This window comes from Haemorhous mexicanus, chromosome 9 (assembly GCF_027477595.1).
Source record: "Haemorhous mexicanus isolate bHaeMex1 chromosome 9, bHaeMex1.pri, whole genome shotgun sequence".
NCBI classification, from domain to species: domain Eukaryota; kingdom Metazoa; phylum Chordata; class Aves; order Passeriformes; family Fringillidae; genus Haemorhous; species Haemorhous mexicanus.
Genome location: NC_082349.1, coordinates 5,307,503 through 5,322,105, shown reverse-complemented (window position 1 = coordinate 5,322,105; position 14,603 = coordinate 5,307,503). Strand labels below are relative to the sequence as shown.

The window sequence follows — 14,603 nt, the reverse complement described above, 5'->3', positions numbered from 1 at the left end:
TGAGCTGGAATGTTCACATTGCAGACACTGCATCCTGTCCCAGAGAGAGGGAAGAGGAGGGGGGCTGCAACATGCAGAGCCAGCCAGAGGGAGAAGGCAGGATCAAATCTGTACCCCCAAAGCTGCCACAAAGGCATGACTGTGAGCTCAAAATCCAGCTGTGAGCTCCCCACCCATCATGGAGCACTCAGCCTCCACACACCAAAATCCCCACGAGCAGGGCCTCGCTGTCCCTGGGGCTGTGATGATCAGGAAACTGGGCTTAAAATAAGCTTGGAAAACAACTCCTGCTAAATGCTGTCATTGCATTTTTAATTGTCCATATGCTTGATCCATTATGTTTTCCCAGATGGCTGGGCTGCCTGACTACTGCCTCCTCATCTGTGCCACTGTGGCCAGGGTCTCCAGCAGGTACCTGTGAGCTCCATCCTTCCCAGCAAAAACCACACCCATTGACCCATCCGTGCCAAGCCCCTGGGGAGCCATGACTGGCTTGCTGGCAAAAGGGGCTGGTGCTCTCCTGGCTTTACACATCAACCCCCAAGAAAACCACCATGAGGAGCAGCAAACCTGCCCCTGTTCCAGCCCATGAACTGCCCCTGCGCATGCCCAAGGGCCAGTCCCTGCAAAATTACCCAGAAATGTTTGAGGGGAGGATTTAGAGGATGCACACCACCAGCACATCCTCAGTCATGGGCTCAGTTCCAGCACTGACCCCCTGGAAATCAAAGCACCCCATTCCCAGACAGGGATTAGAGTATAAAAACTGAAAAGACACAACCCTCTGAGCAGAGCAGTGGAGGAAGGTCCACCCACGGAGGACCGTGGCTGTCACCACAGAAAATTTCCAGTGAACATTACATGGAATAAATTGCCTGGGAAGAGGTGGATCACAACACCCTGTGCTTGCTGGGCTCCCCAGTGGGATGCCCAGTCCTGCCCAGTGCCCAGGGTCTCTGGGCAGAGGGAGCAGTGCCCATTTTGGGGCACTTCCACCATCATTCTCTTGTCCAGTGCAGCAGCACAAAAGCACATCCCCCAGCAGCACACCCTCACAGTGTGACACATCAGGAAAACCTTCCTGGTAAATACAGAAAACACAGAGAGCATGGCTGAGATTTTTCGGATATTTTAGCACAGCTTCTCTCCAGTAGGAGCAAATCTCCCCAGGGAAGGAGAGGAATGAACCAACTGATCCCCTGGGGGCTCTTGCAGTCCTGTTTTCTATGATCTACAGTCTTCCAACAGTTCTTCACTGGATTTGCAGGGAGACGTTTGCAGAGGGATAACAGAGGCTCTCCCTCCCGCATAACAGCCAAGCCTTTGCTTTGGAGAGACACGACTCCTGTAAGCAAAGCCAGGAAACGGGGAGGCTGCATCCAGCCCGGCTCAATGCAGCCATCGTGCTCTAAATAAATAATCAGATGAGCCACGGGAGCACTGCCCGTGCCCGCCGCTCCCCGCCTGCTCGGGAAGCACGGGGCAAACGCTGAGAAAGGGAACAGAGGTCTGATGTGTGAGGATCACAGGCATGGTAGAGGGAAGGAGTGCTGGTGATGGATTCCTGGTATCTGTTTGCCACTCATCTGAGCAGCTTTTGCATGAGAAGAAGGGTTTTTTTTCAGGAAATTACCTGGGCAGTCCCCTTCCCCCTTCTGGGCTCCACCCCAAGTCGGGGCAGTACATCAGGGAAGACCTCGTTTAACAGGGGATGCCAGAGAGCAAATTCCTGCAGGGCAGGGAAAGACTGGATGCCTAAATCTAGCAGAGAGGCTGAGACATGGTGGAGGAGGACTGGAAGCTGAGGAGGGCTGGTGTTTGGTGAGCACCAGAGGCTTTCCTTGCTCTGAGTGAGATGTCTGGCTCGAGTAGCTCACTGCTGGTGGCAGATGGCAGCTGTGAATGCCATCGGAAACAAGTGGGTAAAGGGCTTTTGGAGCCATTCAAGTTGCAATAAACACCCTGTCCATGACCCCGGGATAACACCCTGCAGGCCTGGGGCTGCTGGGGATCCCTTTGACTCAGGAGCAGAGCTGCTCCCACAGCATCAGTCCTGCATCCACAAGGATGTGTGCAGGGGAGCACTTCACCCAGTCATGCTTGGGTGGCTGTGAACTGGAGCCAGAGCTGGAAACCCCCCCTGGGGTGACCAGGTCCAGCTCCTTATTGGAGTGCAACACCAATAGCTATCCAGAAAAGCCTTTCTCCCTGCAAATCACAGGGTTCTGGAGACTCCAGCTGGGCAAGGAGTGCCTGTCCTGCAGGCAAGGGCTGAATGCTGCTGGGTGCTATGGGCTCCCTGCCAGGCACCAGCAGCCACAGTGCTCACCTGTTTCAGCACAATCTGGGCCACCAAGAAGGTTAATTATATCTTTAAGTTTCTTTCAGTTGTCAAATCTTGTAACTATGGTCTCAAGCTGACAGTTCTGTACCCACCAATTAACTGGCAGTGAGGCTTTGCAAGCAGCGGGGGAGGCTGGCCTTGTTTACCATCTCTGCACACAACAGGCTCTCAAAACATTCCCTTAATGGAGCTTCACAGTGCTGGCAAATATTTCCCTCGGAAATCTCGCATTTGCCGATGTGTTGCACCAACAAACGCCAAATCAATCCGGGCTCTGGTAACGAAGGCTCCTCGTTAGGAGGCATGCGCAGCCCTGTGCCTTCTTCCCTCCCCAGACACTCTCTCAGGGCTGGTGCAATCCAGGAGGAAAAGCTGCTCCATCATCATCCTATTCCTTTGCTGCTGCTTGCTCTGATGCCCCGACGTACAGAGCTGTCCCAGAGGGAAGCAGGACATCAATCAGGGCAGCCTTTCACCGATGGGACTCTCATACCAGTCCCTGCTAAATGCTGGATTCAACAGCACCAGGGGCTTGCTATGCCCCTGAATGACCACACTGGGATACTTTAGGATCTCTCCCTGCATTGCAGTGTGTTTCACAAAGGCTGGAGGAGGAGGGGTGACCTCTTTCCACAGCAAGATTTCATGTGGCTTTGACACACGCCGGCTCTGACCCACAGGGATGAACACAGGCTGCTCTGTGACAGCCAACCCCTCTTTGATAATGAAGGGGAATGTCCTTTGTGCTGGGGTGGCACAAGAGGCAGGCAGAGGTCATTCAGCCATCCATCAGGATCCCCAGTTTTCTGGAGGGGCAGATGATCACAGGACTCTTCTTTTCATGTTCTCAGGTGCTGAACTCACCTTCTGCAGGGAGCACAAGTGGAGATCTGGTGTCACTGAGGTCCCAGGGGAGCCAGCCCCTCCTGCCAAGGTTGTCTTTACAGGGTGACCAAAACCTCTGCACTCCAACATCTCCCCAAGCCATAGCAGATTTGTCCATATTTTCACACTTCAGGATTAATGCTGGTAGAGAGTTCAGAGCCATGGATACCTGGATATGCTGGAAAGGAGGAAAACACAGAGGAGAAGAGGATTGTTCTCCTCCCCTCCAGCTGCTGGTGGCTGAGGCACTCAGGTGAGTCCTGCGAGAAGGTGAGACAACATGAGAAGATCAAACAAGGAGCTCCAGGGCACAGCAAATGCATCTCATCACATCACCCACAGACACCCAGAAACATCACCTGGGAGCACCTACATGAGCTACATCTGTGTGTGCCAGGTGGAGATCCCTGTAACACAGCTCCACAGCCGCCCTCAAGCATGGGCTGGGAGCACAGAGAACATTTGTTGGGAATATAGCTGCATTTGGGGGTGGTTTGTACCTCCAAGAATTCAGCTAGAAATAATTGACAGGAAGATTTGCAGCCATCGGCAAACAACGTTTCTTTCCTGAAAGCAGCAGCACTACAGGGAAAACAAATTGAAGCAGGTGCGGGAAGAGTTAGGGAGCACAAGAATTGCATTCCTGAGCCAAATGGACAGATTGAAACAGAGGAAAACAAATTGGGAAGGGAAACGGCTGCCTATTGCCCAGATTTTTCAGGCACTAAGAGAAGGTGGAGGTTGGGTTCAGACTCAGTTTCAGGGCCTGGGAGCTGTGTCTCTGTTTGGGCAGCTGTGTTAGGGTTCAGCCTGAGGCGAGGGTGGATTTTGGGGTGCCTTTCTGCCCTGAGCATGACTGGGACTGCAATCCCTGGAGCCTGGAAAGAGCATCCTACAGAAGCACCAGCCCCACCACTGCGATGACCATGAGGAGCCCAGCCAGGATGCAGATGCTGATGAAGATGATGTCGCTGGTGTCCTGGCTCTTGATTTCACGGGCATCGATCGCTTCCCCCTCCCACTTCTGGGCATCCACCAGGTTTTCTGCCTGGCTGAGCCTGGATGGATCAGGGCCAGCAATAAGGGTCACTGAGGCTTCCTTCCTCTTTGGCTCACACTGCACCTCGTACTGGTGGATGTCTTCCTGGTCTCCCACTGAAAAATCAATGTAGAGGGTGCTGACGATGACAGACGTGTTGTTGCGCCTCTGCAAGACAAGGGACACAGCTCATCAGGGCTTTGTGCAGCTCCTTTTCACAGGGGTTTGGAGGGGCTGGCCAGGAATCAGGCCAGTATCTACTGGGAAAATGTGAGAGGGACTGGGAATACCTCTCTGCAGCCAGCACAGGGCTAACCATTTACACAGCTTGCTGTAAATGAGGGTTTGCTGATCACTTACCTGGGATTCAGTGCCACAGGTGTCAAACCTGGTGTGTATTTTAAAGTTCCTGCCAACCACCTGGGCTGAACAGGAGGGGGTCCCCAAATAAATCCTATTCCTCTCCAGCTGGGCCAGGGACTGCACAGGGATCTGGATGTGGAAGTCTGTCCGGGTGCAGCTGACATTCATGGGTACAACTATTGGGACAGAAAACAGGGTGCATGTGTAGGACTTGTTGGGGGGAGGAGGTTTCAGGAGAAAAGCTACCTCCAGATTGCAGAAAGCAATCAATATCAGTATTTTAGCCCTGTCCCATGCCAAGGGCAGACATGGATGGCTCCCAGGTGCCACTCTGCTTTCTGCCCAAGGGAGAGATCTCACCATCCACCCTCTTGAACCTCATCCTCCTTCTAGGGTCTCCAAGAGACACACAAGTGCCATTACAGGCAACACCATCCTGCTGTCACTGCCACTCTCCACCACTGCAAAGCCAGCAGGACATTTGAGTTGCTGCCCAGGACCAGACCACAAGAGCTTTGTGGATAGCTTGCCATGGGCACAGCGCTCCCCTGTATCCTACAACACCCCTGCAAGAGACACTACATTGATGAAACAGAGGAGACATATCTTGGAGGGACTCCATGCATGCTCTGGAGTGAGGCAGCTTCATGGCTGCCACATGGCCCTCCTGAAAGGGTGAGCTGGGTCCATGGCCCTGAGGCATCTTCCTGGGAAATGGCCCAGCCCCCTCTCTGGATGTAGAAAGAATCCACATAGGGAAAGAAGCAGGGAGGAAAAATACCCCCCTCTCTAAAGTGAATCCTTGCTCAGCATGAACTAACCACTTGGGCAATATGAATTATTGAATTATTCCAGCTCCCTCTGAATCTCAGCCTTATGAAACTGGGAAGATGCAATAAAATCAATACAAAAAAATAGTGTCACTTTGCTTTGCTTAGTGCATTATAAAACCATTAGAAGATTTACCAAATAACTAAAGTGCATTAGATCAGGAGGAGGAGAAAGTGGATCCTCTCTCCTGGCGTGAAGGCTTTCATTTCAATGGCCATAAATCACACATGCCCCACCCAAGCCTTGCCTTTTGGTGGGCCTGAAAGGGAAATACCTGCATGGCTGAAGGGCTGTGGGTGTGGATGCAGAGACTGAGGTGCCCCTTTGCCTCTGTGGGCTCCTGAGGAAGCCGCTGGCAGGGAGAGGCTGGTGTGCCACTCTCCTGGCAGCTGGATGTGACATGCAGGACATTTATCACAAGCAGATGCTGGAATCACTGGGCAAACCCAGCCAGCAGGCTCAGCTCTGTGGAGGGAGGCTCAGTTTCACATCCAAGCCTTTGTCCTCCCCTAGCATGCATTTGGCAGTGTGTACCAGGGGATACAGGAGCCTTGAGCACTTGTGAGATGTCACACCCCTTTCTGTGATGAGACACCCCCCACTCTTCAGCAGCACCCCATCTATCTGTCTGCAGGCTGCTCTCTCTGGAGCAGAGACACCAGGATTTTCTCCCTGCATACAGCTGTAAACCAGTGAGAATTCAACAAGGACAAGGACAGGGACAGACTTCCTGTGCACACTACAGCCCTGCTAAATGTTCAGTACTACCTCTCTCCCTCCAGAGGCTGCAGAGACGCAGGACAAAATTCTATCCCATCTCTAACTCCAAGAGCCACATACCTCCAAATAATTTCTGCTGTGCTGGAAGTAAAGAACAATTTTTCAGCTGAGGATCAAAACCCAGGCCAGCCTCCCCAGCGCCTATGCTGCCAGTCCAGCAGCCCTGCTCTGGCTCCAGCCTCTGGAAAGGCTGCCCCTGGCTGAATCATGCCTGACCCACAGGTCAGCTCGGATGTAATTATACTGAAATACAACAAACGCCATAAATTTGCTGGCGTTTGAGGTGCAAAGGCTGGCAAACAGAGCAGGAAGGTTACACACTGCTCCTCCCACCAGCTGCAGACATGCCAGACACGCTGGCTAGGACACGGCAGGCCAGCAGCAGGGGTGTGCCAGGCAGGGCTGGCCAGGTGGATTTGGGAATGCTGTGCCCCAGGCGTTCTGCCCTCCCTAGAGGAGGAGACACGGTTTATGGCTGCCTGCTCAGCCGTGTGCTGGCAAGGCCAGAGCACCCAGGGGAGTGGGGAACAAAGTTGTGATGCTTGAACTCGTCACCTGCTCTGGGGTTTTGGCCCATTAAAAATCCCCAGGTTTTCTCTCCCTCACACCCTGAGAGAGGAACAGGAACATGGCAGTGGCAGACACACAGGAATTTGAAGCTGGAAAGCATCTCCTGAATACTAAACACAACATGCAGCTCACTTGCCACGTCTTCCTCCGCCCCACCCCTAAGGAGCCACGGGCTCTGCTCCTGCAGACAGGAACCTTCCCTGATGATCCTTCTGGAAATTACATGGTCTCAGGCACATCCCAATGGAACCACAGCACTGAGCAGTACCCAAGTGGGACCTTACCTCCCACGTAGGAGATGGAGAAGCCCCTCTTGGCCGTGTTGCGGTCGGTGTGGAGGAGCAGGAGCAGCCGGTTGCTGCGGGAGGTGACGGGTGCCAGGCTCTCCCGCCCACACCACCGGCCCAGCAGGGATCCATTCTCGGTGCCACCATCAAAGGCAGACAAGTGGTCATAGTCACAGCCACCCGTCAGGCTGCTCCGGCCCTCCAGCTCCATGTCCAGGAAGAAGACCTTGACCCGATAGCCCGGGGGCAGCTGGATGCTCCACTGGCACTTGAGGTTGTTGGGGTAGAAGTTGGGGTACTGAGGGCTGGAGAAATTCCCTTTGATGCTGGTGAACACCTCCTGGCACTCGCCTGCTCAGGAAAAAAGAGGAAAGGAAAAATCAAAAGCAAACCTGAAGCCTTCTGAGTGTGGATGAGTGACCACTTGTTTTACTGCTAAGGGATGCTCTGCCCTTCACCTCACTGCTTCTAGCCTTGTGTTCAGCCAATGGACAGCCAGCAGTTTTGGGGGATGGAAACTCCCAGTGCAGTCAAAGTCCTACAGGAGCAACCCATATCCCCAGGGAATGGCACGAGCAAGGGTGACTCCCACTCAAGAGGGCATCCCAGGGCTTGGAATAGCCACAGTGATGCCATTTGCATTGCGTGGTGGTTTACACTTCACACTATCATCTCATGGGCCCTCCCCAAAGGAATCCCCCCCAATAATCACCTCCTCTTGCTGCTGTAGGAGGGGGAGAATCACCACCCCCACCCAGTGCCTGTCCCCACATCCTTCCCGCTGCCCCACCACCCTGAGACCCCCGCACCTGAGTAGAAATGGGCCTTGAAGCCCCTGCCACCGATGTTGAAGTCCGACTTGAAGATGATGAGGAGGTGTGGGGTGGAGGACACGGTGCGGGGTGGGCGGGCGCTGCCACAGTAACGCCCCAGGCTGGGGGCAGTGACAGTGGGGCCATCAAAAAGGGCCACGTAGTCAAAGCCACAGCCTTGGCCCCCCTCCATCTGGAAGTCAGCGAACACCAGGGTGAGGGGGCCACCACCACTGGCCCCCCCGATGCTCCAGCGGCACTCGGCATCGTTGGGGTAACTCTCGGGGTAGCGGGGGCTGGTGATCTCCCCAGAGAGCCCAGTCAGCTGCCCACCACAGGCATCTGCAAGGAAGCAAGGATGATGAGGGCAGTGGGAGAGCAGAGATGGATGGATGGATGCTCAGTGACCACCACACCTCCCCGCTACCTTTCCTGTAGGCAGCGGCGAAGCCATGCTTGGCCACGTGCCGGTCGGAGCGGAAGACCACGGCCATGACGTGCCAGGCGGAGGAGAAGGGTGGCGGGGGGCTGTGGCCACAGAAGGTGCCCAGGAGGTTGCCTCGGTCCCGGGCAGCCCCGTTGTAGACCTGGAGGTAGTCGTAGGCGCAGGTGTCGTGGTACTCCAGCTCGAAGTGGCTGAAGGAGAGCAGGACGGAGGAGCCCTCGGCCACCACGATGAGCCACGTGCACTCTGTCTCGTAGGGATACAGCCCCGGGAAGTTGGGGCTGGAGAAATTGCCGGAGGGTGCTGAAAGTACTCCCCCACATTTGATGCCTGGGGGACACAGAAGGGGGTGTGATGTCCCCTTTCCAGGGGAAGCCTAAAAGAATGGAGACAGGATGCACAACACCAGCTCCATCCCACCACCACAGTAGCAGAACACCAGCATCCTGCAGAACTCCACTGGACTTGTCCACCCACTCTCCCTGGAAGACACGTGTGGCCCCATCACCTTTCATCCCTCCCTTTTCCCCATGCTGCCCCGTGGGGGCTGCAGCAGGGCTCAGCTGTGCCCTTGAGCTTGTCCTGCCAGCGCCAGCACGGCATCCCCACCTGTTTATGGCTGGGAAAAAGGAAGTCGGAAGTGAGTTTTAAAGGCTCAGTGGTACCAGGCTTGCCAGTGCCCAAGGCCTTCAGCTTTGTGCCTCCCACTGACCCCACTCCCTCCATATAAGAGTGGTATCAGAGAATTTGAGCTGGGAGAAGCAGGGGTGAAGGGCTCGATGTGCTGAACAATGAGTTATGCATGTAGGGATCGATTTCCTAATGAAATCTTTATACTGAGACATGGTTATTATAAAATAAGGCTGAGAGGGGCCGGCTGTCACCTGCCCCTGGGTCTGATTAGGGCTGGGGTGAAGAGGCTGATACAGGGGGAACATACATCATGTCTGGGAGGGATGCAGACCCTGCACAGCCCCCGGGAGACATGTGTGGGTTCCCAAACAAGGCTGGATGCTCACTGCCATCAATCTGGGCCAAGTATATTGCAAATCAATAGTCAGCCTGTGCACATTGCTTTTCGTCGTGCTCACTGGCACGGTGACCTCCCAGCAAGGGGGTCCTGGGATGTGAGGGATGCAGCACCACGAGTGTGTTTCTGGCCAGATCTAAAACCACCTTGATAATTACTGGGGACAGGCAGTGAAGTAATATGGGGTTGGTACTGAAGGAATTACGCTGAAATAAATACCCAAGGGGGAAGCCTGTGGGAGAAGTGAGTAGCCACAGTGAATTAAGGATGGATTAAGGGCTGGGAGCCTTGGGGTGCTCTGGGAAGCCCAGGTGGGTTTATGTGGGGGATGAGCAGACACCATAGGGCAGTGATGTGCCCTCAGGAGATGCTGTACCAGGACCAGGGATGAGTTTTGATATCTCAGCCCTTCTGTAAGAAAGGCCCTGCCATTTTGGGATGGGGGACTGATGAGCCACCCTGAATTACTGTGTCATCTGCTAACCCTGCCATGCATCCTGGGGGACCTTTGATCTGGGTAAGGTGAGAGATTCACTGCATGCCTGCCACATACACATACATGCATACATTCACATATAAATGTATATGTCTATATACATTCACCAAAGCACCTGTACACCACAACAGGACAACCCCTACCTGCAGTCCTCAGTAAGGTAAGCACGAAGCAGAAACCCAAGCATGTAGCAGTGTCCCACACTTGCTGCCACCACAACAGTGACTCCAGACCCCAGCTCCTTGCCCCTGGCCTGAGCCAGCCCCTCTCCCTGCAGGAGAGCTGGAACCCACTCGCACCCCAGAGCCACTGTGGCACTGCAAATGGCCCTTCCCTCCTCAGGAACCATGGGTGCCCATCCAGCCCACCAGGAGCTGGGTCCAGGCTCTTACCTCTGCTGGGAGCATCCCCGAGAGCCCCGCAGAGCACGGCCAGCGCTGCCAGACAGCCCAGCCCTGTGCACCCCATCCTCCAGCAGGCAAATCTCCCCTCACCAGTGCCCGAGCATCCTTTTGGAGCTGCCTATCTGGGAGGAAAAAAATAAATAAAGAGCGAAATAAATAAAAAGCAGGAGGACTGTAGAATTAATAGCAGAATGAATAATTCATCGCTTGTTTGAATTAAGAGCAGCAAGGTAACTTGATCTATTCCTCCCTTCCTTCACTCAGTTTTAATGATCTGGATCAAATGTCCCAAGGATTTACACTATACCAGATACCTTGTCAATACACTATATTTAGAAGAGATATTAATGTTTCAGAAATGGTGTATAACGGCAATAAGTCTGGGCTGACAATATGCCCTTAAGGGGCTATGAAAATAATTTAGTTCGCCAGGCAAGCCAGCGAACCAAAATGGGAATTTCAGACTTACCGCGGAAAAGCATCTCAGGAATTAACATGATTTATACTGCGGCACCCACTGCACAAAGCCAGCTGGTGGTGAGGGCTACAGAAACAGGGAGCAGGATTGAAAGGCAGCTGGCTGCCAGGTCAGCATCCCTGCAGCAGGAGTCCAGGCTCAGCGGGATGCTCAGCCCGGGAAAGCAGCAGTCGTGAGCACTAAAGATAGCAAATCCCACCTCCCCCGAGGAAGATTAGAGATGAATTGTGACTCATGGGCAAAAAACATCGATTATTACAGAACCTGCTAAGGCCTTGGAGAATTGCCACGTTCTTCCATGCTGGCTCACTTCTCGCCCAGGCTCTTGGATGCACTCAGCTGAAGGTAAGCAAGCCTTTGGGTTTGGAGGGAAAGATGTGCTCCTTGTGCTGTGCCACATTAGCTGGAGAAACCCCAAACCCAACAGCAGCTCAGTTCCTTCCCTCCCGCCCAGGAGAGAAAAGACTTTCCTGCTGCCACAGCCCACACCCACATGAATGCCAGGAAACAAAATCCCACGAGGGCCTCCCAGCGTGAGGGACCTGTGCTAAAAAGTCACCTTCAAAGCAGCAGGGAGAGAAGCAGCGAGTATCTCTAAATCTCAGGCAGGAGACAAGTTGCATTTATTAATTAAGCAATGAGGATCGATGCCCGAGACATTTCCTGTGGATTAATGATGGGCTGGGAGGAGCTGATGGCCTGAGGTGCAGCTAAAGACCATTAACACCCACTGGTCATGAATCCCCAGGAAATGCTCCATGCCAAGGTCGTTAAGTGCCTGCATATATTTATGGGGAATAACAACAACAATAATATTTGTACAGGCTCTCTCCCCTCTGCCCAGCCTTGCTGGAGCCATGCCGAGGGCTGCTGGGAGCTGTGGGATATCCCAGCCAGGAGCCCTCTATCCTAAGCCCAGCTGAGGCAGGGAACATTGGGTTCTGTCCTGGGGCATCGAGCACTGTGTCACCCCTCCAGCACCAGGACCAAGAGCACAATGGAATGAGGAGGAGCAGGGCAGCTCCCCCTGTCCCTGGGCACTGTGGGAAGATCCTGCCCCAGTGCAGGCTCTGGGAGATGCTGCAATGCTGGCGTATCTCCTGCTGACCTCCCAGGAACACTGCAGAGCTTAATTAGCTGCTTCCCTAATGGCTTGGAGAGGAGGTCTGTCCTTGTCAACAAGTGTGGGCCCATACAGCACAGATGCAGGTGAGGTCTGGCCACGGCACAGGGACCTCTCCTGGGTATTTTCCATCGCCACAACCCTGGTTCATCCAGGAGGAGTGCTCAGCCCTCCCAGCCCCCATCCCCTGGGCTCAGGAACAAAGTGCTCCCCAACTTCTGCATCGCTGCACTACGGAGCAACATGTTTACCCTCATCACATCCATCTTCGCCAACACCCGCAGTCTTCCAGCCTTTCCACCACTGCCTCAGCACCAAGCCAGTGCCCAGGACACCAGTCCCTGCACAGCTGCTCCTCCCCCTGCCCTTAGCTGTGCTCTGCATCCGCAATCCCCGGGAGATGGGGGGCCAGGCCATGCAGCACAGCAGCTGTGCCCCACTCCCAAGGGACAGCATCCATCAACCACCGGCACATTCACCCTTCTCCTGACCCGGGGATGGCCATTCCAGGCTGGGCCTGAGCCCAGGCTGTCAGCTGAAGAGTCGGGTGGGAGGGTGGAGGGAGGCAGGAGAGAGTGACATGCAGCAGGGAAGCAGAGGAGCCAGGCACGGAGGTCTGGCTGGAAGGTGCTCTAGATAAGCCCAGGGTACTTCTGCTCCAGCCACAGACACAGTGGGTGATTTCAAGGTGTGCCTCTGTTCCTCTGTGGGCAAATTTATAAATCATGAGTCAAAAAGGCATTTGATTCATTTAAACAGAAAGGATGTGATCAGGACTGTGAGACTTCAGAGAAGATCAAAGGTTTAAAAACGGTCCCCAGGAGAAACAGGAATTATTTAGGCAGGAAATAATGAGATGAAATTAAGAAGGTATTTAGGCTGCACATGAGGAAGAAAAAAGGAACCGAAGCAAAGCCCCTCTGCCCTGCACAGTGCTACACGGGTGGCAGGGGCTTCCTGGGGGCAGCCAGAGATCAGGAGCATCCCACCAGCACCCCCCTGCCTGGCAAGAGAGCAGGACATGAGCCCCTGCCCTGGCTGAGCATCGGCCACCCACCCAAGCTCACAGAGCCCCAGCTCCAGAGATGCCCCAGTCACCAACAGCACCGACACCGAACCCCCACGAAACTGCCACCACCCCGGGGTGGTTCTGGGCCTCCAAAGGGAAGGAAACCTCTCATCTTTCCCTGGCAAAGAATATTCTGCACCAGAGCCTTTCCACTCCACATCCCTGCGTTTGCAGGAATCCACGCCATCCTCTGAAAGGGGCTGTCCCCATGGGGGATGGTTGGGATGAGGGGACTTGTGTTAGAGCCAGCCTGAGAAACAACAAAAGGCAGGAGGGGGAAGGGAGAGAAGGGCAGAAAATAGAGAACAAAGTGCCTGCGGGCGGTTTAAAGGCTCCTTCGAGTTCCTGCTTCCAAGGACATCATCTCCCCCATGGAGAATGTCTCGCAAAGCTCCTGTCCCCTCGGGCGGGACATGCCCGCTCCTCCCGCTCGGCCGCAGCCCGCCCTTGCAGGATGGCAACCCGCAGCACTCACAGCTTGCTCCGTCTCTCACCACCCTCCCTTTGAGCCACGAACAAAGACGGAGCTGCGCGGCAGAACGGCCGGACCAGCTGGGTAGGGTTTAACCATCGTGGCCCATATGTGCTGAAATACCCAGACATATTGGGGTTGTGTTTAAAGGAACAGTCCCAGCTTTCACGCTGAAAGCCGGCGCTTTTCCAAGGCGAGCGTGAAGTTTTTTACCTTGGGCCTTTTGCAAAAAGGTGGGGTGTGGTTTTAGTAAAATCTCAAAAAGACATAATATTTAAAGCTAGAGGACTAGAAGCAAGGTTTTCAAATACTTAATATCTGACAAAAAAAAAAGATTTTGTCCATATTCCTAGCTAAGGCCAAAGCAGGGAGAGCAACTGGAGAAAGCATCTCATTATTTTATCAGCCTGTGTGTGAAGCATCATCACTACACAGTGACTGAGGGAGGCTGAAGCATAGCATGGATTGCAGATGAGAGCTTGCCTTGGACTGTCCATGGACAACTTCCCTGGATCTCCATGCCTTTAAAGCCAGAACCCCAGTTTGGGTTAGGAAAATGGCTTTCTCGTCAGCCCTTTCTCCAAGGAAGTTAACATGAAAGCTGCAGCTACACTTGATTAATTCCAGGCATTTGGTAACTGGAGACAAATCTCAGCAGTGCAAAGGGAACTTACACTCCCTCCCAAATGTGTGAATCAAGCCACCACTTCAGTGCATGCTGTGTTTTTTGTGTAACAAACTACATTTCCTTTGTGTAAGGTGTAGTGTTAGACACAGGTACAAAAGAAGCATGAATGATAATGCAATAAGCATCTGCCTGGAAAACCCCACACAGGATGAACCGGGAATGAACAGAAAAACACAAGGTATGCAGGACTGTTGTATTTCCAGGTGTAGATACTAAACACACCAGTCTGAATAGATAAAAAGAGTGGATAGCACATACCTCAGAGGAAAAGCAGCACCATTTTGGACTGAAAAAAGAGGAAGAGACCCAGGTACTCAGGCTGGGTGCTGTGTCAGGCTGCCATCCCTGAGGGAGCTCCCTGGCTCTACTCCCTGTCCCACAGGAAGCACCCCAGCAGACCCCATGCAGCTTTCTCTCCTCAGGTGGTGTTCTTGTATGCTTAGGGAACCTCCTCAGGCACCTGAGAGAGTCCTGTGACAACATCAAA

General features: G+C 53.8%; 1 protein-coding gene across 8 annotated transcripts in view; it reads right to left on the bottom strand.

Moving 5' to 3' along the window:
- Nucleotides 1-295: 295 nt before the first annotated feature.
- CDCP2 (CUB domain containing protein 2) overlaps nt 296-14,603 on the bottom strand; it is a 14,818-nt gene continuing 510 nt past the window's right edge. The window contains exons 1-8 of one of the 8 annotated variants that reach the window (XM_059853748.1): nt 14,375-14,599; nt 10,275-10,404; nt 8,339-8,686; nt 7,909-8,253; nt 7,097-7,450; nt 4,629-4,807; nt 4,353-4,436; nt 296-3,489 (exon numbers count right to left, since the gene is read on the bottom strand). In XM_059853748.1, the coding sequence (XP_059709731.1) occupies nt 3,352-3,489; nt 4,353-4,436; nt 4,629-4,807; nt 7,097-7,450; nt 7,909-8,253; nt 8,339-8,686; nt 10,275-10,404; nt 14,375-14,599 (1,803 nt within the window). In that variant the 3' untranslated portion in view covers nt 296-3,351. Of the gene's footprint in view, nt 3,490-3,765; nt 4,437-4,628; nt 4,808-7,096; nt 7,451-7,908; nt 8,254-8,338; nt 8,687-10,274; nt 14,600-14,603 lie in introns of those variants that run through there. The other 7 variants (XM_059853755.1, XM_059853747.1, XM_059853749.1 and 4 more) reach the window with 7 other exon arrangements.